The 26,513-nt window shown below is 40.7% G+C and overlaps 1 protein-coding gene across 1 annotated transcript; it reads left to right on the forward strand.

Annotated features, from left to right (window-relative positions):
* Positions 1-23,578: 23,578 nt before the first annotated feature.
* LOC107831726 (uncharacterized) lies at positions 23,579-26,513 on the forward strand. The gene is made up of 5 exons (XM_016659526.2): positions 23,579-23,944; positions 24,366-24,405; positions 24,530-24,690; positions 24,775-25,413; positions 26,039-26,513. Exons 1-5 carry the CDS (start codon positions 23,711-23,713, stop codon positions 26,285-26,287), a joined length of 1,323 nt encoding a protein of 440 aa, XP_016515012.1. The 5' UTR covers positions 23,579-23,710; the 3' UTR covers positions 26,288-26,513.

The raw sequence follows: 26,513 nt of genomic DNA on the forward strand, positions 1-26,513 counted from the left end.
GAAATAAAGTGAAGTGGAATTTTTTTCTTAACAGTTACATAGCCTCTCGTAAATAAGTACAGACGTCTCCGTACCCGATCCGCGAGACTCTAATAAACCGGCTTGTGATTCATGACTCCTGTTGATACCCAATTTTTTTCTATATATTTTCATATACAAAATACTTTTAAAATAGCATGTACATACATATATAAGCATGCCCAAGAGTTTTGGTATTTTTTCCTAATTTTTAAGATTTTAAAATCAATTTATTGTCTATTTTTAGTAGTACAAAATCCAATAATTATTCACAAGATTATCATTTTGGTGAATAACTTATTTTATTCTCATATTTACACCAAAATATAATTAATGTGATTTTTGTATATTTTTTAAAAATCTATTTGGTATTTTTAAGCTAAATTGCATGTAATTTCAATTATAGCTTATTTCACGATTAGTAGCATTTTATAATTATAAAATTATTTCCAGTATTTTTAAATTAAGAGTTATATAGTATTTGTTGGCTCAGTGTTTTTAATTTACTTTTAAAATTATTATTACTATTTTTATAAAATAAAAAGGGAAAATATGCTATTTAACACTTAGCCCATTTCTATTTCAATTACAGCCCTTTCACCTTTCAATTGTGGCCCTCAATTTGACCCAATTTCGCCCCCAAATTAAACCAGCCCAATCACCAAATTACCCAACCCCTGACCCAATTAAAAAAAAACCACCCGGCTCCCCTTTGATCCAAGTCGTTGATCATTTTGATCAACGGCCGTAATTCACCCTTTCCCTTTTAAATTCACAAACCCCCTTTGACCTAATTCATTTCACCTGAGATGTTGCCTTTGAACCCCTTCATCTCTCAAATCCTCTCGAGCCTCTCTGAAACCCTAATCGTCTCCCGCATTATCTCACCATGTTTCCACCGGAATCCATGACGTCTCCGGGCATGGATGGTCTGTACTCATCCTTTCTCACAATCAGACCTAAACTATTCAAGGTTTTGAAGCCCGACTTCAATGGCTCTCTTCAGATCCTTCTCAGATCTGAAGATCTATGGCTTCTCCGGCCATTACCCCGGTATGTTCAAGCAATATGAGTCTTTTCGACTCAGGATCTGACTTTCCTCAAGACCTTTCTCATTTCTAGGGTTTTCTCTGCAACTCTAAGCCGTCTGAGGTTCTGTACTCGCCTATTTTTTCTTAGATCTGTGATATGTCTAGGCTTTACTTGACATTTTAAAAGGTTTTTCCCCAAAAAAAAATTTCAAAATCGCTCAATTTCAATTTTAGGGTTTCTGAAAAAGTTTCTTCAAATATCTTTCTGATTCTTTCTGTTCTTTCTTCATGTGTGTTTACCTATGTTATGCTCGTATGCTTTCTTTTCTACTATGCTTGAGTTTGCTCTCTTGTTTCCTTTCTATTATGCAACATTCTTCTACTTTTGTTGTTATTCATGTACTCACATATTAATCCGTGTTGTTAATCCTTATTCTTTGCTATACGTGTTTATGGTTGAGTTCTTTGATTTTATTCACTTTTTACCTCTGTTTGTGTTCTTGCTAAGCATATTTCATCTGCTTTTGTTTAAGCTCGTATCATCTCTTTCTTCTGAACCTATTTAAACTCCGAGTTTTCTCAAACATGTTCTCATGACCTTGAATCAGTTCTTTCTATCATGTATGTTTGTTTCTCATAAACTCTTTGGAAGAGACTTCTAAGCCTCTTTCAATGACCTGCTCTCTCACCTCTATGTCTAACTCAATTCGAAACCCTAGGATTTGGGGGTTTCTTTGGCAGGTGCTATTAGGGTTCCACTTTGGGACCCTAGGCTTTCAGACTCACTATGAGTCTGTAACTGAACTCGATTCCCTTCTGTTTGTGACTCTAAGACTTTCAATGTTAGACTCTTTTTCTGAGTAACCTGACGATTCCTTTCGTTTGATTGGTATGCTTTATATATGTGAAATTTCTCTTTCAAAAGGTTTTTACCAACTGATTGATTGATTCTGAAATCCTTTTAATAAGGCTGACGAATTGTCACTGATTTTTCTTCGATTGAACCTTCTTTACCTATTCCTGACTTGGTTCATTCGAACTAAGCCTGTAATGTTGATTTTATTAGCTGTCTGATTGATTCTCTTTCCTTTTTCTTTACAAACTAAGTACCAATGGACTTTTGCCTTAAATAAACTCTATGTATTTACCCTTTTTATGCTACTGTGAAAAGATTTTAATCAAATTTCTTTCCTCAATTGTATTCTACCCGTTGGAAATCAAATCCCTTAACTGAAGGGAGATCATATGAGACTGATTTCAAAGTTATTTTCTTACCTTTCTTACTCCCTTTCTGCACTATAAAAGGGACTACCCTTCTGCACTTTTGACACCACTTCGAGTTCAATACCTCGAACTTTTAGATCAATACTTTCAACTTACTTACACACTTTATTGCTTTGAGTTCAATACTCTTACAACATTCTGCTCTTTTCTGGGATCTTTTGGAACTTTTGCTTGCAACTTGGCTTTTTCAAGACTACTTTTACTTGTTTGTTTTCCCTGAAACTAGAATGTTCTAATTTAGCTTTCCTGCCTTACTCCTATGTGTTTATTTACAGTTTTCTACAATCCTGTTTACTTTGTTGTTCATGATTAATGTTAACTATATGTGTTCTTTCCTTGCATATGTTTTTGTTATGAATCCCTACCCCTATTCCCTTCTATATGTTTGAGTTAAGGTTTATGGCCTGGCAGTATACAAATTACTGCCCAGGTTCAAACCTGATTCTCAATGGATCCTAACTCCCAATTTTGGCTGACAGGCTGGTCAGGGGTGTGCCAGCACTCCCAATTGTTAAGCATGACCACCAGCCTACCATGGCTTTCCCTGATCTCCCCCTATGCACTTACACTTACTCTTAGACTCTTAAGTTTTGCCCCCTCTTATGAGCCTTGCTTTGGGACCTTGAGTTCCCTCTGAACTTGGACATCTGAGGGCTGACCCTTCCACACTGCACTATGATCTTAATTCTGCAATGTGTTTGGGGCGTAAGCACTGCCCGGAGCCCCTTTCAGACTCTTAGGAACTTTGACACATCCCAAGTATGAGAAAGGCTTTTGGAAATCCGATCCTGAAAGTTGGTTTATCTCATATTGTTGAACTTTGAGTCTGAATTAGGCTGTTTGGTTGTATTTGGAACTTTTGATGTATTTTTTACCTTTTTTCTTCTGAGTCACTCGGGTGTGTAATAATTTGTAATAGCTATTGGGGATGGCTAGTGGAAAGGGATGGGATGAATGTATGCGAAGGCGTAGATAACTTGCCTATAGGATTTTCTGATTCCTGCATTCACATAAACAGCATGCCTATAGGTTACTTATAAATTTCTGCATCTTAGAAATTATGCCTATAAGTTCTGCATTTCTGCATATAGAAATCCTGTATCTAGGTTTCTGCATTTCTGATATAGAAATACTGTATCTAGGTTTCTGCATTTCTGCATATAGAAATCCTGTATCTAAGTTTTTGTATTTCTGCATATAGAAATCATGATCATAGATTTTCTGCACTTCTGCATATACATGTCATTAGGCAAACAATCATAGGTTTAATAATAATCAACTTCATTGTAGATATCATGCATATAGGACTATTGCATTTTCATAATCATTTTAAAATCAATAACACTTAGAAATCATGCCTATAGGAGCAGCCGTCTGAATCTGATTCATCTATTTTATCTATAAGTCTAAAATCAGTAATAATGTTTGTTTAATATCTGCAGAACTCTTGTTTATAAAACTAGTGATCCTTTCTTTAAAATCAGTATTGTTAGATGTCATGCCTATAGGTCTCACCTAGGCAAACCATTAGGTGTTTAATTAAATGTGTCAGTTTTGATAAACTACAATCAGACAAGGCTAATTCGGACTCCTCATCTGAGAAATATGTGATAAATCAGCTTGTCCTAACGCTTTAATTCAGACCATAACCAGTATTTGAAGTCATGCTATATATTTGCTCCTCTGAGTGAGGAGGCTTGTTTGAGCCTTAACTGCTATTTGTTTTTCCCCTAATTGCTTATGTGTTTTGTTTGTCGCCTAGACTTTTTATCCTTTTAAAACTCTGAAAAGCCCCAACTCCCTCCCCCTTAGAATTAGTAGTCTCAAATGCCTCCGGACTGATAGAATTAGGACGGTAATAGCATGTAATAAGAAACGATACTATTCCGCGCTTTAATACCTTAACGGGGTGGGAAGGGTAGATATGGATATGATGACTGGTGCGCTAATACCACGTGTAGCCCCTCTTTTGAGGAGTGATTACCGGGTATTGCATTGATGTGATCTATATTATTTGTAAACCTAGGACCCCCTTTCCTTTATTTATTTATTTTATTCTCAAACTATTTCTTTAAAATTTCTGCTTTCTTTACTTTCGTCAAACTCTCAACTTGCTTGCAATATTATGTGAAAACCCCCCCTCTACTTTAGACTTCTATTTGCTTACTTGTTATTCAAAGTCACAATTGTAACATGGTCGAGAACCACACTAGTGGATCTTGGGGGGTGCCTAACTCCTTCCCCTCGAGATAATTTCTAGCCCTTAGCCGAACTCTGGTTTTCCAACTCGAACTCTTCTTTAGTGTCCTAATGCACTTTAATCATTAGGTGGCGATTGTTCAACCCAAAAGCCCAATTCCCAAGAGGAAACGAGTTGTCCTCCCAAATGTCATGAACCCGATTTCGCTTTTAGAAAAAGGGGGCGCGACAACTCCTATGAACCTACAGTTCTGATACCAACTTGTCACGACCCAAGTTTTCCCTCCATGAACTGTCGTGACGGCACCTAGTCTCTACGACTAGGTAAGCCTAAAAAATTGCAGAAAAAGAAAACAACAGAATAAAACTAGTCAAAACTGTAGAAAATAACAAAATGAAGCATTTAAGATGTCGCTCGGCATATACAATACAACTCTCAAACTGAAACTATATTTCCCAAAACTCGGAATCTCATGAAATCACAAGCTATTGAATAACTACAAGTGTCTAACTCTAGAATGTCTAAACAAAAGTAAATACTGAAGGGCTGATACTATAAGGGAGAATGGAAAGGGACTCCTCGGTCTGCAAATGCGGCAGATATACCTCGAAGTCTCTGGAGGATCACCTTGCCTCAAGGGTAGTAGAGCTGAGTCGAAGTACCTGGATCTACACATGAAAAACATGCACTGAAAGGGCATGAGTACACCACAACGGTACTCAGTAACTGCCAAGCCTAATCTCGGTCGAGTAGTGATGAGGACGGTCAGGGACCTACTGAGTTTAAATGAAAAATAAGGTATAACAGTATAGAATAAGACGGTATAATTAAGTACAACAGTAAGAAGTAACACAGGATAGAAAGAACAACAACTACTACAATAGAGACAAAATAATCAGAGAAAGGAATACAACTTAACACATAGATAACAACTGGGGATCTCCTAGGATACCGTCCTATAATCCCAAATATAAATATCCAGTGGATCTTCTAGGTGTCGTCCCATAGTCTAGCTCATAATGCGCGAGTATCTCCCGGAATACCGATCTGTAGTCCCAAATATAAATCTCTAGTACTGGGGGAATCTACCGGGTGCAGTCCCGTAGTTCCAATATAAAAGTCCAGGGGGATCTCCCGGAATACAAATCCGTAGCCCCAAAGTAAACATGCAGAGGGATCTCCCGGGATACCATCCCGTAGTCCAAAAGTAAGCACACAACAGCAACACGAAGAATACTTAATTCAATTCAAATTTCATACCATGATAAAACAGGTATTTCTAACCTAGCATGCTGCACAGAATCCAAATAAGGCAGTTTGAGCAAATAAAGCAATTAAGTCAATTAGACATGCTTCCATAAGCTAACAGTAAGCTTAAATTGCAAGTAGTATAGACAGGAAAAGAAGCACAACTATAGTTAATTAATGAAAACAGGATTCTCAACAATTAGCACATGTACGCACTCGTTACCTCACGTACAAGGCATTTCAAATATCAACAATACCAAATCCTAAGGGGAGTTCCCCCACACAAGGTTAGGCAAGCCCCTCACCTCGAACCGGCTCAAATAATCAACCCGAAACCACGCTCTTGCCATGAGTACTGACTCCAAATGGCCCAAAGCTATTCAAATCAATTGCATAATGTAAATATAACTTCAAGTGACTGATTCCACTAATTAATTCTAAGATAATATGCGAAATTAGGAAAAATGACCAAAATGCCCCCCGGTCCCACGTCTCAGAATCGGGTAAAATTTACATTTTCAGAATCCTCATACTCTTACGAGTTCAGTCATACCAAAATTGGACCTCAAATGGTCGCTCAAATCACCACTCAAAGCTCTCCAATTAATCAAGCCCTGACCCCCAATTTACCACTGATTTTCCTTCAAATTTCATACTTAGAACGATAAAAATCACCATAATAATGAGCTTAGGAACCAAGTACCTTACTTCAATGAATCCCTCTGAAAATCTCCCTTGTAATGGCTCCCAAAAGCTTCATCCCGAATGAAATATTGAGAAAAATGGCCAAAAATCGCGAAGGGTGAAATATACCTTCTGACCTAGGGATTTCGCACCTCCGGTCATTTCCCGCTTCTACGGTCCCGCTTCTGTGGTCTAACCCACCGCACCTACGGTTTTCACTTAAAGGTCTGGGACCGCACCTGCGGCCACTCTCTCATACCTGCGCCATCGCAGATGCGTCCAGATGTTTGCTTCTGCGGCTCTGCCTGACTCACCTCTTGGCCGCTTCTGCGGCTTGCTTCCGCATCTGCGGCCTCCAACCGCAGATGCGGTTATGACAGTAACCATAAAACTTCAGCTACCAAACTCAACTCCAAACCTCCTGTCACCTGTCCGAAATCACCCTGAAGCCCCCGGGACCTCAACCAAAAGCACGAACAAGTCATATACCAATATCAATCTTATACAAATCTTCAAAACACCTCAAACAACATCGAATCAATCAATTAACATCGGATTGAAGCCTAAGAACTTCAAAAACTCTTGAATTACCCTTTCGATCAAAAAGTCTATCAAACCTCGTCCGAATGACCTGAAATTTTGCACACATGTCACCTTTAACACTACGGAGCTACTCCAACTTCCAGAATTCCATTCCGACCCCGATATCAAAATCTTACTATCGAACCAAAAACTTCAAAAATTCAACTTTCACCATTTTAAGCCTAATTAAGCTACGGATCTCCAAAACATAATCCGAACATGCCCCTAAGCCTGAAATCACCCAACGGAGCTAATGGAACCAACGGAATTCCATTCCGGGTCTGTCTTCACACTGCTCTGACTATAGTCCAAATTCTAAATCTTAAACTCTCATTTAGGGACTAAGTATCTCAAACTCTCCGAAACTCAAAATAAATCCTCCCGACAACTCACGATAGCAGAAACAAACACGGGGAATGTAGTTAGTAGGGGATCGGGGCGTTAATTCTTAAAATGACCGACCGTGTCATTACAGGTTCCATCGAACCTAGGCACGAGGTTAAAACATGCTTCACGAGTCTATGACCCCAGAACTGACCCCGACTCCGAATCAGCTCGAGAAAACATTATGGACCAAAATAACGGAAGGCCAAAATATTCATAACCGGTTAGATATCACGGCGGGAATCTCGTCTTATATCAATGAAACAGATTAATTATCAAATCATGAAATATAAAATTGTACCTAAAGTAGTACTCTTTTACTAAAAAGGGGCATGATTAATTGTAAAACTTATTCTAAAATTCAGTGAGAAGCAATATACTGTTATTTTCTCTTTAACACTCTATTTAAACTGTGTCTTGATACTGTGATCGAAGTACATATTGTTCAAGGGGAACCCTTTTCATAAGGTTGTTAGTGTCTAATTCGTATGGTTTGAACTTACTTTATCGTTCCTTATTTTCAATTATAATTTAACTTGTCGCTTTGTGTCAATCTAATCCACGAATCCTTAAAACCACTTATAAATTCAATTGTTATCCGATTTTGAGGGTAAACAGTTTGGCGCTCATAGTGGGTCTAAGGATAATAGTGGTTATTTGATACAAATTTCCATAACACACACTATTTTACACTTGTTCTTTGGAGTGTCTCTGATTTCAGGATAGAAAGGTCGAACTCCCATTCAGCACCCTTACACGTTGACAATGATTTCGACCACCATGGCAAAAATGATAACATAGCACCCGGGAATGACGTACCCCCCGTCGATCTCGTCGGAGTACCTGCTGCAGATCCAATCGACGTCAGCTCATATGTTGCCATCAACGCAAACTTGCCCATCGATCCTGAGCACAACATCCGTAGGGATGTTCGATCGGCCACCCAAACCACAAACAACGGCGAAGATGGTGGAATCAACTTGTGGTTGATCTTCGAAATGTTACAAGCTCAACAGGTTGCGATAGCCCAACTCCATAACTAGAGTCATCCGCCAAGTATAATTGAGCTCGAGCCATCCTAGGAAGTTGTTCACAGAGTTGAATCAGCCTCAAGGAGATTGAATAAGAAGGAATCGGGGACAAACCGGTAATAATGAATATGCTTGAGGAACTTATAAAACAGATTGAGTCAGGAGAGAAGAAGATCGAGGCAAACGACAAGAAGGTGGAAACCTACAATTCCAGGTTCAATCAAATCCCAGGAGCGTCGCCAATATTGAAAGGCCTGGACTCCAAAAAGTTCATGCAGAAACCTTTTCCCCTGAGCGCAGTTCCCAAGCCAATGCCTAAGAAGTTTTGCATGCCCCTGATTCCTAAATACAACGGAATGATCGACTCGAACGAGCACGTTACCTCCTACACATATGACATCAAAGGGAATGACTTGGAGGATGATGATATCGAATCTATCTTGCTGAAGAAATTCGGAGAGACCCTATAGAAGGGGGCTACGATATGGTATCATAATTTACCACCTAATTCTATTGACTCATTTGTTATGCTTTCAGGCTCTTTCGTGAAAGAACATGCCGGGGCTATCAAGGTTGAGACTAGGAAGTCAGACCTTTTCAAAGTAAGGCCGAAGGATAATGAAATACTTAAGAGAGTTTGTGTCCCAGTTTCAAATGGAATGAATGGATCTGTCATCGATCGCTGATGATTGGGCCATTTAAGCTTTCACCTAAGGACTCAATGATCGAAGCTTGGTGGCTTCACCGCAATTGAAGCAGAATTTGATAGAGTACCCGACTATTACTTAGGCCGATGTTCACAATAGTTATTAATCAAATATCAGGGTCGAAGATGATCAACTCGGGGCTCCTTCCAAGTCCGTTTATCCTATCTGACCCGTCGACAGAATCATGAGAGATATCAACCGTGAGCCGAGGTTGAACAGGGATCAATACCAGCCGTATATTAGAGATCGAAGAAGTAGTGGGTCCGGGCAAAGTTCTGTGTGAAATGAAAGGAGAAGTTATCGAGGTCATAGCGCTAAAGGACTCATGAGCAAGAATGGCTTCGACAGGCCCATCGGACCTAAAGAAACACTGAGGTTATCAGAATATAACTTTAATGTTGATGCGGCTGCCATCATGTCAGCTATCGGACACATCAAAGATACCAAATGGCCTCAACCTTTATAGTTCGATCCATCCCAAAGAGATCCCAACCAGATGTATAAATATCATGGCACTTATGGCCACAGAACGGAGGATTGCCGACAGTTGAGAGAGGAAGTAGCCTAGTTGTTCAACAACGGGCACATTCAAGAATTTTTTAGCGACCGAGCCAAGAATCATTTCAGAAATAGGGATTCTAACAAACAGATCGAGCCGGAAGAACCCCAACACATCATTAACATGGTCATCGGTGGATTCGATGTCCCTCAAGTTCGATGTTGAAATGCACCAAAGTGTCCATCACAATGGAAAAACGGACTCGAGATTACATATCACAAAGAACCTTGTCTTTCAATGACGAGGACGTAGAAGGGATCGTGCAACCTCACAATGATTTACTGGTAATATCTGTAACAACAACAATAACATACCCAGTCTTATCCCACACCGTGGGGTCTGGTGATGGTAGTATGTATTCAGACCTTACCCCTACCTTGTGAGGATAGAGAGGTTATTTCCAATAGACCCTCGGCTCAGGAAAGCATAAGCACCACATTAATGAAAATTTAGACAAGAAGGGACAGTACCAAAAAGTCATATAAAAGCAGAATAAAAACAACAAGGTAATAAGGTAATTCACAATGAAAGAAAACAATGATTAGTCATAAAACCCTACTACTCACAGAAAGAGAGACTGTGCAAATACTACTATTATGAACACTCTAGACTACCTACTCTACTACCCTAATCCTCGACCTTCATACCTTTCTATCAAGGGTCATGTCCTCGGTCAACTGACGCTGCCACATGTCTTGCCTAATCACCTCTCCCCATCTTTTCTTTAGCCTACCTCTACCTCTTCGTAGGCCCTCCAATGTCAACCTCTCATACCTTCTCACCGGGGTGTTTGTGCTCCTCCTCCTCACATGACCAAACCACCTAAGTCGTGTTCCCGTATCTTATCCTCAATAGGAGCCACACCTACCTTGTCGCGAATAACCTCATTTCTGATCCTATCAAACTTGGTGTACCCGCACATCCATCTCAACATCCTCATATATGCTACCTTCATCTTCTGGACATGAATGATCTTGACTGGCCAACACTCAGCCCCAAATAATAATGTTGGCCTGACCACCACTCTGTAGAACTTACCCTTTAAGTTTTAGTGGCACCTTCTTGTCACATAAAACACCGGAAGCGAATCTCCATTTCATCCATCCCGCCACAATACAATGTGTGACATCTTCATCAATCTCCCTATTCCCCTGAATAATAGACCCAAGGTACTTAAAACTCCATCTCATAAGGATGAACTGCGATTCCAGCCTCACCTCCCCTTCCCCCCTTTGAGTCTCGCCACTGAACTTACACTCCAAGTATTTTGTCTTGGTCCTGATCAACTTGAAACCTTTAGATTCTAGGGTCTGCCTCTATACCTCTAATTGTGTGTTCACGCCATCTCGCATCTCGTCAATAAATGCAATATCATCTACAAATAGCATGCACCACGATACCTCCTCTTGGATGTGGCATGTCAGTACGTCTATCATTAGAGCAAACAAAAAAGGGCTGAGTGTCGGCCCCTGATGAAAATCATAATCGAAAAATGGTCCGAGTCCTGACCCACCGTCCTCACTCCGGTATTTACTCCATCATATATGTCCTTAATCATCTTAACATAGGCAATAAGTACACCTCTAACCTCCAAGTATCTCCACAAAACCTCTCTCGAAACTTTATCGTACGTCTTTTCTAAGTCGATGAACACCATATGCAAGTCCTTCTTTCTCTCCCTATACTGCTTCATCAATCTCCTAACAAGGTGGATGGCTACTGTTGTCGAACGCCTGGTATAATCCCAAACTGGTTCTCGAAAATAGACACACTCTTCCTCACCCATAGCTCTATCACTCTCTCCCAGACTTTCATAGTATGGCTAAGCAACTTGATACCCCAATAGTTATTGTAATTTTGGATATCACCCTTATTCTTGTATACAGGAATCATCGTGCTCCACGTCCACTCTTCGGGCATCTTCTTCATTTTAAAAATGACATTAAATAATCTAGTGAGCCACTCCAAGCCTGCCTTGCCCGCACTCTTCCAAAACTCCACTGGGATTTCATCCGGCCCGGTCGCTTTTCCCCTTCTCATCTTACGCATTGCCCCCTCAACTTCATCAGCTCTAATCCGCCTACAATACCCAAAGTCACAACAACTACCAGAGAGTTCCAAATTACCCAGAATAATGCTCATGTCCCCTTCCTTATTCAAGAGACTATGGAAGCAGATCTGCCATCTCCAATGGATAAGCCCCTCATCTGACAAAACTCTACCTTCTTCGTCCTTGATTCACTTCACTTGTTCCAACGACTAAAAGCTACATTTTTAGCCACCGTAACTACTAGTTTTGCCTATTTCTTAGCCAACTTATAATGCTCCCTATTCTCCCTCTTCTCCTCCTCGTCTGCACTTTCCACTAGCTTCAGATACGATGCTTTCTTGGTTTCCACTTTACCTTGCACTTCTCCATTCCACCACCAATCTCCCTTTTGATCACCAGAGTAACCCTTTTAGACCCCTAATACCTCACCCACGGCTTCCCTAATGCACTGCACAGTCATGGTCCACATAGCGCTTGCGTCCCCACTGCTCCTCCAAGCCCCCATAGTCACCACCTTGACCCCCAACTCCTGCGCTTTAGCTTTAGTCAAGGCTCCCCACTTGATCCTATGTTGGCTATACATCGCCCTCTTCCTCATATTCCTCATGATCTCAAGGTCCATGACCAGGAGCATATGAAGGGTCGAGAGGTTCTCACTCGGGATGACCTTGCAATCCGTGCAAAGACCTCTATCAGACTTCCTGCAGAATAAATAATCAATCTAAGTCTCGGCCACCGAACTCCGGAAGGTGACCAAGTGATCCCTCTTCTTCGGGAAACTCAATTTTTCTATCACCAAATCAAATGCTCTAGCAAAGTCCAGAAGAGATGTTCCTCCTCTGTTTCTATCTCCAAAATCAAAGCCACCATGCACATCATCATACCCCCATACGTCACTCCAATGTGTCCGTTGAAATCTCCTCTAATCAAAAGCTTCTCGATATGCGGGATACCACGCACCATCTCATCCAAATCCTCCTAGAAACGCCTCTTAACTTCCTTATCCAAGCCTGTTTGGGGTGCGTACGCACTGGTTATGTTCAAAGTAAAACATCCAACAACTAGCTTAATAGTCATCAACTTGTCATTCACCCTCCTAACCTCCACCACTAGTTCCCAGAGGTCCTTATCAACAAAAATACCTACCTCGTTCCTGCCCCCTACCCTCCCAAAATACCAAAGTTTGAAACTGCCCACATTCCGCGCCTTATCTCCTACCCACCTAGTCTCTTGTACACAAGCTATAATGATCTTCCTTTTCTCTAGAATCTTTGCTAACTCTATAGATTTTCCAATCAAAGTTCCTATGTTCCAAGACCCCACTCTTAGCCTAGCAGCTCCCTTAGCCCTCTTACCCTCCTTAGCCCGGGCACCCCATCTCCGCGCTGCCACCCCCGAGGAAAAGACCTTACCCTACCATTGTTCACCAAAGCCACCATAATCTAGGATTCACTATGCAAGCAATATCTCGAAAACAAGCGATAAAAATAAAATGAATTTCGAAATATAATCTACCACTATGGTTGTAAAACAGGTTAAGAAATAAAATAAAAGAACTAATGGGAACTATAATTTACCATTAAAGGTCAGACAAACAGGTGAATAAATAGAACATAGAAACTAAAAGACCTATAGTCTACAACTAAAGGATAGAAAAATAGGTGAATAAATACAATACAAGAGCTAAATGAGGCTATAATCTACAACTAGAGTTCACAAAGAAAATGTGCAATAAAGATTCACAATAAAGCACGAAGGATAGAAATACCTAAATAGAGGAACACAACAAGAATGTGGGAAATCCAGTCAATGCAATTTAATTCGGGATACCCAATAGAAACGATGAATAACAAAGCAAGAATTCTACGATTGCTACTCAGATTCAAAACTCAGAGCAATAATGTTAAAATAACTAAGAAAGAATATAACTAATAGAAAGGAATCCAAAAGCGGTAGAAGAATTAAAGCTGCAGAAGAATTAACGAAGTAAATCAATAACCAGAACTAGAAATAAATAGGAAAAAGGAACGATTGAGCCTAGTCGGAAGCCCTGATCGTCGGACTAGGAGATCTGAATCCCAAAACATCACCGTTTTAACTTATCGAATAAAAATTTCTTCAAAATCTATTATGGACGTTCCTTAGAATAACCACTATGTAAATCTGGAAAAAATATCTTCCAAGGATGAAGATGAAAGCAGACTCAAGAGACTGGTAATAGCTGTACTCATAAATAAATCTCGATTTAAGCGTGTGTTAATTGATCCAGGTAGCTCGGCCAACATCATCCGGTCGAGAGTCGTGGAACAACTCGGTCTTCAAGATCAAATCGTACCTGCAGTTCGAGTTCTGAACGGGTTCAACATGGCATGTGAAGCCACTAAAGGGGAGGTAATGTTACCAGTCAACGCCGCCAGGACCTTCGAGGAGACTAAGTTTTATGTGATCGAAGGAGACATGAGATACAATGCCCAGTTTGGGAGGCCATGGATCCACAACATGAGAGTAGTGCCTTCGATTCTGCATCAAGTGCTAAAATTCCCAACACCGGGAGGGATTAAGACAATCTATGGAGAACAACCAGCTGCAAAAGTGTTGTTTGCAGTCGAAGAAGTGATTCCGATATTGACAATCGCAACACCAAAGGAACCAAGCTCGGGTGCAAAGCAAAATGCCAAATAGCAATCACTGATACCGGCCACAGCCCAACTAGATAAGCAAGGGACTGACGAAGACGATGATTACGGGGTCCCCCGATATTTTATAGTCCCGGATGACTCCAACGCCACTAAATCAACGGTCGAAGAGCTGGAACAGGTCACATTGATCAAGCACCTACTTGATCGAAAGGTATACCTAGGCATGGGGTTAACCCTCGAGCTGAGGAAACAACTCATTCAATTTCTTATAACTAACATAGATTGTTTGGATTGGTCCCACCTTGATATGACAAGGATCCCACCGAGGATAGCGACTCACAAGTTGAGCCTGGACCCGAAATTTCATTCGGTCAAGTAGAAGAGGAGGCCCCAGTCCGAAGTCAAACATGCTTTCATCAAGGACGAGGTATCTAAACTCCATAAAATAGGTTCCATTTGGGAGGTTAAATACCCGGATTGGTTAGCAAACATAGTGGTAATCCCTAAAAAGGGGAACAAACTAAGAATATGTGTAGACTATAAGGATTTAAACAAAGCATGCTCGAAGGATTCCTTCCCTTTGCCCAACATCGATCGCATGATCGATGCCACGGCCGGTCATGAAATCCTTAGTTTTCTAGATGTCTATTCCGGGTACAACCAAATATGAATGGACCCGGATGATCAGAAGAAAACCTCCTTCATCACTAAGTACAACACGTACTGCTATAACGTGACGCCATTCGGATTAAAAAATGTTGGTTCCACTTAATAACGCTTAGTAAACTGGATGTTTGAGGAACAAATAGGAACATCGATGGAGGTTTACATTGACGATATGTTGGTTAAGTCCTTGCAAGCAGAGGACCATTTAAAACATTTGCAGGAAACTTTCAGCATTTTGAAAGATATCACGGTCGTGGACAATGTGAAGGTCATACAAAGATTAACTGGACGCATAGCCGCCCTAGGACGATTCATCTCGAGATCCTCGGATAAGAGTCACCGATTCTTCTCGCTACTCAAAAAGAAGAACAACTTTTCGTGGACCCAGGAGTGTCAACGTGCCAACAGGAACTGAAACAATATTTGTCGAGCCTACCACTACTTCACACACCGAAAGAAGATGAACAACTATACTTGTACTTGGCAATATCAAAAATAGCAGTAAGTGGAGTCCTGGTCCGAGAAGAACAAGGTATGCAATTTCCAATTTACTATGTTAGCAGGACCCTAGGTGAGGCCGAGACTAGGTACCCTCACCTGGAAAAACTGGCGCTCGCTTTGCTAAGCGCCTCTAGGAAACTAAAACCTTATTTTCAGTGCCACCTCATATGTGTTGTGATAACTTACCCGTTGCGGAATATTATGCAAAAACCCAAGCTCTCGGGGTGATTGGCCAAATGGGCCGTGGAAATCAGTTCCCGGACATATATCAAATCTCAAATTTTGGAAGATTTTGTGGCCGACATTATGCCGGCCCTAATACCCGAGGACAAAAGAGAGTTGTTGGTAAACTCGGGGACATCCTCGGGAATCTGGATCCTCTTATGGGCGGTGCCTCAAATGCGAAAGGGTCCGGACTCGGCATTGTGTTGAAGCCACCAACTCAATGTAGTTAAACAATCTATTAGGACTGTAAAATTGACTAACAATGAGGCCGAATATGAGGCCATGATTGCAGGTTTCGAACTAGCCAAAAGCTTAGGGGCAAAGGTGATCGAAGCTAAGTGCGACTCCCTCCTCATGGTAAACCAAGTTAATTGAACATTCGAGGTCAGAGGAGAACGAATGCAAAGATACTTGGATAAGTTGCAGGTAGCATTACATCGGTTCAAGGAGTGGACCTTACAACACGTACCCGGGGATCAAAATAGTGAGTTATATGCCCTTTCTAACTTAGGGTCATCGGTCAAACACAATGAGCTTAATTCGGGGGCAGTAGTGCAAATCATGAGATCGGTGGTGGAAGAAGGTCATGCCGAGATAGGTAGAATATCTTAAGACTAGAAAACTTCCCTCGGATCCGAAAGAATCGAGGGCCTTGCGTACAAAGGCAACCCGGTTTAGTTTGTCCGAAGACGAAACCTTATTCAGAAGAATGATTGATGGCCTGCTGGCGATATGTCTACGACCAGGAGATACCGAGTATGTTCTGAGAGAAATCCTTGAGGGCACCTGTGGAAACCATTCAGGCACCGAATCATTGGCTCGAAAAGTGATTAGAGCAGGCTATTACTAGATTGACAAGGAAATGGATGTGAGGTAGTTCGTACAAAAATATGACGGGTGCCATCGACATGCTCCGATAATTCACCAACCAGGGGAGCTGCTGCATGCGGTTTTGTCGCAATGGTCGTTCATGAAGTGGGGAATGGTCATCATCGGCCCCCAGTAAGCCCCAATTTATTTTATTTATGACTAACTATTTTTCTAAGTGGGTAGAAGCCCAAACATATGAGAAGTCTAGGGAGAAAGAGGTCATAGATTTCATTTGGGACCACATCATATGCTGGTTCGGAATGTCAGCCGAGATCGTGTGCGACAATGGAAAATAATCCATCGGTAGCAAAGTAACTAAATTTCTTGAAGACCACAAGATCAAAAGCATCCTATCAACACCCTACCACCCTAGTGGGAACGGACAAGCCGAATCGACCAAAAAAACCATACTCCAGCACCTTAAGAAGAGGTTGACCGATGCCAAAGGAAAATGGAAGGAAATCCTACCTGAAGTTCTTTAGGCATATCGTACGACTTCGGAGTCCAGTATCGGGGCCACTCCGTTCTCAATTGCTTAAGGCGCCGAAGCTCTAATATCGGTCGAAGTCGGAGAACCAAGTATCAGATTCTGATATGCAACAAAGGAATCAAATGACAAGGCCATGAGTACGAGCCTGGAGCTATTAGATGAAAGGCGTGAAGTCGCCCTTCTTCGGTTGGCTGCCCAAAAGCAACGGATCAAGAGATATGACAATAGAAGGGCCAACCTTCGATACTTCAACGTTGGGGACTTAGTACTAAGGAAGGTCACGTTGAATACCCGAGACCCGAACGGGGGAAAGTTGGGGCTGAAATGGGAGGGGCCATATCATATTATCAAAATCACTGGAAAGGGATCCTACAAGCTCGGAACGATGAACGGGGAACAACTACTGAGCAATTAGAATGTAAATCACCTGAAACGATATTACTGCTAAGGTCGACCCCATTCATTTTCTTTTACATATATTTCGGACTAACGCTTGAAGGTAACCGACAAGGAGTAGTATAAAGTTTTTAGGTCTGAAAGCACGCGTTACACTCTTTTTCCCTAGAACCAGTTCTGTCCCAAATGGGTTTTCTGGCAAAGTTTTTAACGAGGCAACTGTGGATCGTGCTAACTTAGAATTGAAGACCGGTCATGAGTCGGTGTCAAAGATCACATTTCTGAGGCTTCTCTACAATCAACCTCGAATACTGGGGGACATTTCCGTTGGATATCGATTTTAGCAAGGGAAGAAACTTCGTAACCGAAGGGTCTCGATCGATAGGATTTATTGTAAGTACGAAACGGTCAAATAAACCGTGCCCACATAGATTGCTCGAGCCCTGACACAAAGCTTGTACACATATGTAATTATGACACACAAGAATGAAAAAAGTCTCTTCCTTGCGGATAAGTATCGTTATTTTTTAAAGTATTTTGCATTTCTTAAGAAATTCCCTACTTTCGATCTCCTAAAGGTATTGAGCCCAAGGGCTACCTTAGTCTGAGTTCATGAGATCACTCCCACCCAGGGACTGCTATCTGAAACCAAACTCGGACGATTCGAATTATCATAGCTCGGGGGTATAAGTCCTATTAGGCTACACCCGAACTATAAAGGCTACGATCATATAAACACGGCTCTGAGACGTCCGAGGCCAGTAACGAAAACAACAAGGCCTTAAAATTTCTTAACCGGTTCTAAAGGCTACCCTTGACAGACTATGACTTTAAAAAGTCTAAGTACTTTGGGGAAAGATTCGGTCACACCGAACCCCTATGATGCCTTAAAACGAAATAAAGTTGAAGGCAAAGTTTCTTTGAGTTTGCAAACAAAACCCATCTATTTCATGCTATGACATTTAGATCTTTGCAAATAAAAATTAATAAGGCAAAGAGAAAATTTGAAAGTTGTTGAAGGGAAAAGGCCTTATATTCATTATCAAAAATTTCTTTTTTACAAGGGTCAAACAACCCAATGAGAATTTTTACAAAGGCCAAATGGCCTCAACAAAAATAAAAAAAAACAAAAATATATAAAAAGCTTAAGTGGCCTAGTCTTCGTCGAGGGAAACATCATCACCTTCAGGATCTCCGCCACCCTCGGACTCGCCCAAGTCTTCGGACTCCTCATCGTCTTTGAGATAGGCCAGTTTTTTGGCCTCAGATTCGAGATTTTTGGCACTCTCAATCTCGACCGATAAGTCAAAGTCCCGAGCATGAATCTCCTCAAGGGCCTCCCTTTGAGACTGCCACTTAGCATGCTTAATAATGTCCTTTGCCCGGACCTGAGCTGCCTCAACGTCGGCCTTATAAATGGCCACCATTTCCTCGGCATCAGCTTTTATTAATTTGACTTCTAACTTGGTTGTTTCGAGATCCTTTGCCAGATTTTCCCGATCAGAGACGGCTAAGTTTAGTTGGGACTGGAGGTCTTCGATCTTCTTGGCCTGCTCCAAGGACTTCTCCTTTAAACCTCAAAGCTGAACCTCAACCGAAGCCACTTGTGCTCGGGCGGTCTCCTTTCTGAGGCCAGGCGGTCCATGTTCTTTTTCCACTCTACTGCCTCGGCCTTTACCGCATCTACCTCTGCCCAAAGCTTTCCGATTTGGTTATGCTTTTGTTGGACCTGTGGGTCTGGACCATTAGCCTCAGTGTCTGACTCATCGTCACTATCCTCAAAGACTATTATTACCTGCTCGACCAGGTCAGGATGCTCCTTTCGGACCACCTCCAACTCAGCTCGGAGTTTCCTGACCTCCCCCTCGCGTTGCTCATAGAAGAGCTTGTAAGCATCCCTCCTCTCGATGAGCTCTAGGTCTCGGCCTCGTGGTGGTTTTGTTCTTCTGGTATCGAAGAAAAGTCTCGTAATGATGCACTGAAGCCTGCAAACACGAAGGAAAGGGCTATGATAATTTACAGATTAATCCAAGTACATAATAAAGGCGTCAAAAAGCATTCGACGTTACCCGTTTTAACGTTTGTTGGGCTTTATTGAACAGGTAGGGCGCTTCAACCTCGTTCATCTTGGCCTGATCCTCTTCGGTCACCAATCACCGAAGGTAATTTGCGACCCCCACAAGAGCTGAGAGGACTCAGGCATCCTCCGAAATGGACATAATAATTGTCCGCTTTCGACTAGGATCATCACTCGGAGCTGGGAACCAGTCCACTAATTTCGGACTTGAAGAAGGCTTGTTGGTTCCCGAAGATGTACTCTTCTTTTGTACCGGTAAGTCGCCAAGCCCGGTAACGTCCTCCGAGGCAGAAGAATCCAAACCATCTAAAAGATGGTCAAAGGGGTCTACCACCCCTTAGGGCCCCTCAGTTGGGCGCCCTTTTAGCGTTTGGGTGCCACGAATCATATAGTCAGTAAATAATGGCGACTTAGAGAGGTCTATCACCCGGAGTGCATCCTTTGGAGCATTAACCTCAGCTCGAGAAACACCATCCACAACATCTTGATCGGCATTCCTAACTTGGGGAAAAATAACCTCGCCCCTCTCCGGTTCAGAGACCTCGGCCACTGCCCCCTCAACAGCCTCTCTTACTTGAGGCAATGTGATGTTGCCTTGCATACGGGCCACCAGCTCGGAAGCCTCTTCTTCTTGTTCGAACTCATCCCTCAGCCGGTGGATTGAGTTCGATCGGAGAGCACCGGTGCTTTCCTTGGATCTGCACACCAGCCTCCTCTTTGGTTTTTTCTTCTCCGAGTTCGGAGAACTCGGAGGCCTTCTCCTCTTCTTTTCTTCGCCCTACCTTGGAGCAGGGGACTCAGCGGGGATGTCCTCGTCGCCAGTCTGGGGCCTCATTGCAACATCCTTCCCAAGGCCTACAAAGAAAAAGAAATGAGTAAGCTCAGAAGAAGCCCAAGTGTTGTCCACTCTAGGAAGGGATCTCATCGTGAGAATGGGCCTCCCACCATCCCTTTGAAAGTTCGCACCATGCGCTATCGATGAAGGGTTTCTTGGAGACAATGCCCTCGACCCACTCCCTGAGTCGAGGAACTGCCTTTGGAATCTGAGCAACAGCTGCATTGCAACCAAGTATCAGTAAAAAAGCGGAAAAGGAGAACGAAAATATTGAATTCTTGGAAAAGAAGAACTTGACCTACATTTCGTGTTCCACTCTTTGAGGAACGACATGTCCTCAGCCGGGATCAAGTCCGAGGTCCTCACTCGAACAAATCGACCTAGCCAACCTCGGTATCGATCCTCATCAATGCTCGAGAATGGGGCTTTGGTGGCCCGGTGTGCAAATTTGATTAGTACCCCCTAGAAGAATCGAGGACTATACAGGTGCATCAGATGATCAACGGTGAAAGAGCACCCGTTGATCTTGCTCACAAAGAATCGGAGGGGAATGACTATCCTACAGAATGAGGGGTGGATCTGACCGAGATGTACTGAGGCACACCTCGTACCTTTTACAAAACTGGATAATCACCAAGTCCAGCAGACCCAACGTAAAGGGATAAGTGTAAACACTTAAGTACCCCTTTACGTGGGTAGTGATGTCTTCTTCGGGCCCGGGAATTACCACGTCTTTTTCGGCCCAGTTGCAATCCTCTATGACCTTAGGGAGTACATCCTCGGTGATCAAGCAAATATACCTCGACACCTTCTTACCCCGGTCCAAAACGGCTGAAGGTTTCTCAACCTTGAAGTCGGCGGCCACCGAGCACCCGCCAGGAATAAATGCATCAAGATGGGGTTCTGCCGTTGGTTCCCCGTCGGTCGGCCGAGTAGAATGAGCGTTTTCTTTCTTAGGAATTGTCTTAGAAGTCTTCACCATTTTTGGATGAATATGAATAAGAAGGAGCTAAAGGGGGTACACTTGAATAGTTCAAACAAAGGGGGAATCCTTACAAAGCTCTTAAGAAATTTGGGTAAGCACCAGAACATGCAAAGGTTCTTTAAAAACAAGAGTAGGAAAAGACTGGATGTAAAGTTTGAATGAATGAAGGAGGAAGTATTTATAGTTTCCAAACGTAGGTTCAAAACCTGTAGTGGTCGATCAACAACTGACGAACATTTAATGCCATTAAGATGTGACTAACAAGACGTTTCGTTCATTTCGTCGTTTCTGGCTTAAAGTATCGAGACACGGATCGAGGGCTCATATCATTTCTCGTCGTTTACTCTTAGAAAAATGAGGACCTTGTGTATACAGTCAAAATCGAGCTCGTCTATTGCATGATAGATCGGGATTGAAACGTAATGGATTAAAGATCGACCATAGGTTCTATCGAACCTAGGCACGAGGTTAGAACATGCGTCTTCAAGATTATTGAGTTCGTGACCTCGGAACTGACCCCGACTACGAATCAGCTCGAGAAAACATTATCGAACCAAAATAACAGAAGGCCAAAATATCCATAACTGCTCGGATATCACGACAGGAATCTCGACCATATCAATGAAACCAATTAATTAGCAAATCATGAGATTTTTTACCTTATATAAAATTGTACCTAAAGTAGGACTCCCCTACTATATAAAAGTGGCCTCATTATTTGTAAAACACATTGTAACATTCACTAAGAAGCAATATACTATTATTTTCTCTTTAAAATTCTATTTCAACTATATCTTGATACTGTGATCGAAGTACATACTGTTCAAGGGGAATCCTTTTCCCAAGGTTGTTACTGTCTAATTCGTTTCTGAACTTACTTTATCGTTCGTTATTTTCAATTATAATTTAACTTATTGCTTTGTGTCAATCTAATGCATATATCCTTAAAACTACTTATAAATTCAATTGTTATCCGATTTTGAAGGTAGACAGACCTCATTACCCGCTAGAATTAAATACCTAGCTAGCCATCAAACACCCACTCCCCCTTTTATTGCCTACGGTTGAGAGAAACTATAACTAAGTTAAAACAGTAAGAGATCAAGGCAATGAGATGAAGAAACCTTCGCCGACAAAATTCTATATTGTGATTATCAAGTTTTCTTCATCTTCGGAAAAATCAGTTTCGTCGACTTTCACTATCTTTTCTACTAAAAAAGTGTAGTTAAGCATTAAGCAAGTTTAATTGTTCGTTTAAGGTGGGATAGTCAAGTCGAGGTGACTTTGATAGTTTTTTACAAGTTATTGAGCGTAAATCATGTTTTATGGTTTTGGAAAATATACATCCAGATGCATTGCAAAAGTTGTAACTAAATACAACTTCATCTTCAAATCAAACATTACTAAGATTTCAAATTCCAAAAGAGAACTTGGAATTAATGTCCAAACGCCTACTAAATTAATAGGTGCATATATGTGTTTGCATATAAATTTATATTGTATTACTTAATTATGATTAAATTAATACATATTTTTTTTCATTAAATATTTTAACTATGATAAATTGAATTGGTAACAAATTTAAGAAAGGAAAAAAGTAAAAAGGCACTTCTCTTTATCCAAACGGAAGATGTGACGACCAGGGAACGAACCAGTCCAGTTGTAGGTTCACAAGGTGACCCAAAAATAGTCAGATTTACAATTGATAATTGAAAAATAATTAAAATTTTAAAAATAATCAAAATTTAGCCACTTTCATGTAAAGATAGAATCTATATCAATTCGAAAAATGGCTAACCCATATTATTTTGACAGAAAGATGTGGAGGAGCAAACGTGAGGGCCCTTTTTAAGCTAAGTTTTACTAAAAACAAATTCGTGGTAAGAACGTAAACTGTGAGTTACCTACATGTAAACGGTTACCTTAATTAATTTGTTGCACTTCCAAGAAGCAGGGGGGAAAAAAGACATTTTCCATTTACTCATTTGAGATTCCAATTGACGTTAAAGATTCAATTCCTGGGCATTGAAGCCACCTGGTTCTTGATCCGTGGTATTGCTCTCACTGGACCCCACACCCTGCACACTCCTTCCGTAGTATAAAATTATAACCCCACACTCCACTCCTTAATAGCCACCAATCCATTTTTCCCACAGTTTATACCCCAACAGTGTATTTTTGGAACAATCAAAATCATCATTCTCATATTTCTTGAACCCCAGTTCGGAAAAAGCTTCAAATTTTAGTTATGGAGTCCTTAACAGGATCATCTTTAAAAGGGGTTTGTTTGGACAAGATTATAGACAAACACAGAGGTCTGTCTTTGTATGGTAAAGATGTTGGTCTGAGTAAAAGGCCAGAAATTTGCTTTCTTGGACTGTCAAGCTGTAAGATTGTTAATGTCAGCTCACTTTCTATTCAGCGCAAAACCGTTCAACCAATTTTTTGTGCTCCTGCTCTGCAATCATCTACTGACACTCAGGTCTCTTCTACTTTCAATTATTGAATAGTGGAGTAGTACTATTTAGCTCAAAATCATTTGGGATTTTTTTATGTACTAAAACATTTTATGTAAAAATAAAATCTAGTCTTATTTTCATGTTTCTAGTTAATACTTAACTTCTTTCTTTCTTTCTTTCTTTTCAGATATGAACATGTTAGCTTGCAATATGATGTATAACATGTACTATGAGTTACAAAATTTCACCTCAAAGTGAAGTTAGAAATACTGAGAGAGTAATTGATAAATAGCTAAAAATTGGATGTGTTTCTTGTTCTGCTAATGTAAATAACTAGTAATATTACTATTATATGGATCTAAGTGACATATGCACTATTGAATGAAAATTTTTCTTAACAAAACTAATCAATATAATTGTATGTTCAACTTTTAACACATGCAGACACATACTCAGAGTGAAGAATCAGAGACAACTGATACAAGTAAGCCATTCCTGCTGTGTTAGTTATTAGATGTAGGAGTTATTTTTCCTGTAATAACACTCGCTCTCACCTTTATTCTGTCGAAAAAATAAAATTAACTTAGATACTGTTGTTTTCTTTCTAGATCAATCCGAACCTGTCCGTGTAAAATTTCAATTGAATAAGGAATGCACCTTTGGTCAGCATTTCCACATAGTGGGTGATGATCCAGTTCTTGGTTCATGGAATCCTTCAAATGCAGTGCCACTTGACTGGTCAGAGGGACATGCTTGGACTGTCGAGTTGGTACGAAGACTGCACTGAAATCAATATAATTATGGTTAATATTCATTTACTAAACTACGTTCTAATTCTTTGAGACTATTATAGGATATCCCAAGTGGAAAACCCATCAGCTACAAATTCATTCTGAAAGGAGATGCTGAGACTATCCTGTGGCAACAAGGCCCTGATCGAATTCTTCAAACATGGGAAACCAAGAAAATAATAACAGTTTCTGAAGATTGGGACAATGCTGAGCTGCAGACAATTGTAGAACAGGAACCTGCTGCAGAACAATCCGAAGAATCTGCAGCTAATCCAGAAATTTTAATAGCTGATAATCTGGTTCCACCAACAGTTGTAGACCTAGAAGATGATATAAACGAGGAAAAAAGCAATGAAGTTTTAGCTATAGTCGCAGAAAATATCACTGAAGTAAAAGAGGATGTGAACACTAATCTAAATGAGGACACAATAATAGAAGCAAAAGCTATTGGCAAGAACGGCATGGTATTTAATAATGAAGTGTTAAGCTCAAAAGAGGAGTCAATCCTAGTCCCGCGTGAAACAGTTCCTGTCTTGGTTCCTGGCTTAACCCAAGTTTTGGACATGGACAAAGTTATTGCTGAGACCTCACTTGGATCAAATAGTGAGGAGTTCAATGTGTTGTTGGATGAAGTTCAGATGAATAAAGTTGTTGCTGAGGGCCCACTTGGATTGAAATCTGAAGAGTTCAATGTGCCAGAGGTAACTGCTTAACACCTATTAGAAGTTTCTTTTTCATAGGCTTGGCGAGAGATGATGATCCCTCATATATAAGTTGCTAACAAATGTATGGAGAAAGAAATTTCTTTAGCAAAGAATAGTTCTCAGTTTTGTCTTTCCTAATAAACAAGGTTCTACTGCAATGACAGAGAGCCATAGACGTTGAGTAATTGGTGCTTGGTGTGTTGAATTACCAAGAATCAATAAAGATTTTTAGTTCTCTATATTCTTTCTTGATCACATTGTAAAACTTTTTTTTTTAGAACATAAGAAAGTTGGTATTCAAACAATCAATATCTTAATAAACTATTGAGACAAAAACTAAAACTTGCAACCCCATTATGTCCTGCTTAAAGGCCTTGTTATCTTCATATTATCAGGACACAAGTTGGTTTCAAACAATTAAAATCTTAATAAGACACAAAACTAAAACTTGTAACCCCCATTATGTCCTACTCAAAGGTCTTTAATCTTCCTAAAATGTTGAGGCTTTACTGCTTTAGCTTGAGTGCTCAAAGGCATTACATAGCTCATGTATAGTTCTAATTGTTCATTGTACTTTCTTTATTCGTCAATTTGTGATGTGCTGATATTTTTATATATCCAGTTGAGTTCAAATGAAGAGGTAGCTACTGATTTAACACATCCTAGAGAAATCCCAGAACTGATGCTTAATGTCAAGCAAGAAGTAAGTGGGAATGAAGATATAGAAAAGTCTGAATTAGTGGAAGGAGGAGATTGGCCTAACGGAAAGCCCGTGGAAGAGATATTTGACAGTGATATGCAATGGGGTAAAAGAACACTGCAGAAGTTCTTTGCCAATTTGGGTTTCTTTAAAGTAGAGCTTGAAGGCTGAAAAACAAGCTCATAGACAACAATATGTGTATAACAATGTCACTGATAATGTATTATGGTCCTCTTTTTCTCTTTTTTCCGAGGCTATGTATTATATTTTTGTTCCCCTAAATATTACTATTCTCAAGTATTAGAACTATCCCACCACGACCAAAGGTGGTGTGGGATGGATAGGATCATTCCATTCTTAATCAAAGGTTTCGAGTTGGCACCTTTAAATAGAGAAA

Source organism: Nicotiana tabacum, chromosome 10, assembly GCF_000715075.1.
Source record: "Nicotiana tabacum cultivar K326 chromosome 10, ASM71507v2, whole genome shotgun sequence".
In the NCBI taxonomy this organism is placed as follows: domain Eukaryota; kingdom Viridiplantae; phylum Streptophyta; class Magnoliopsida; order Solanales; family Solanaceae; genus Nicotiana; species Nicotiana tabacum.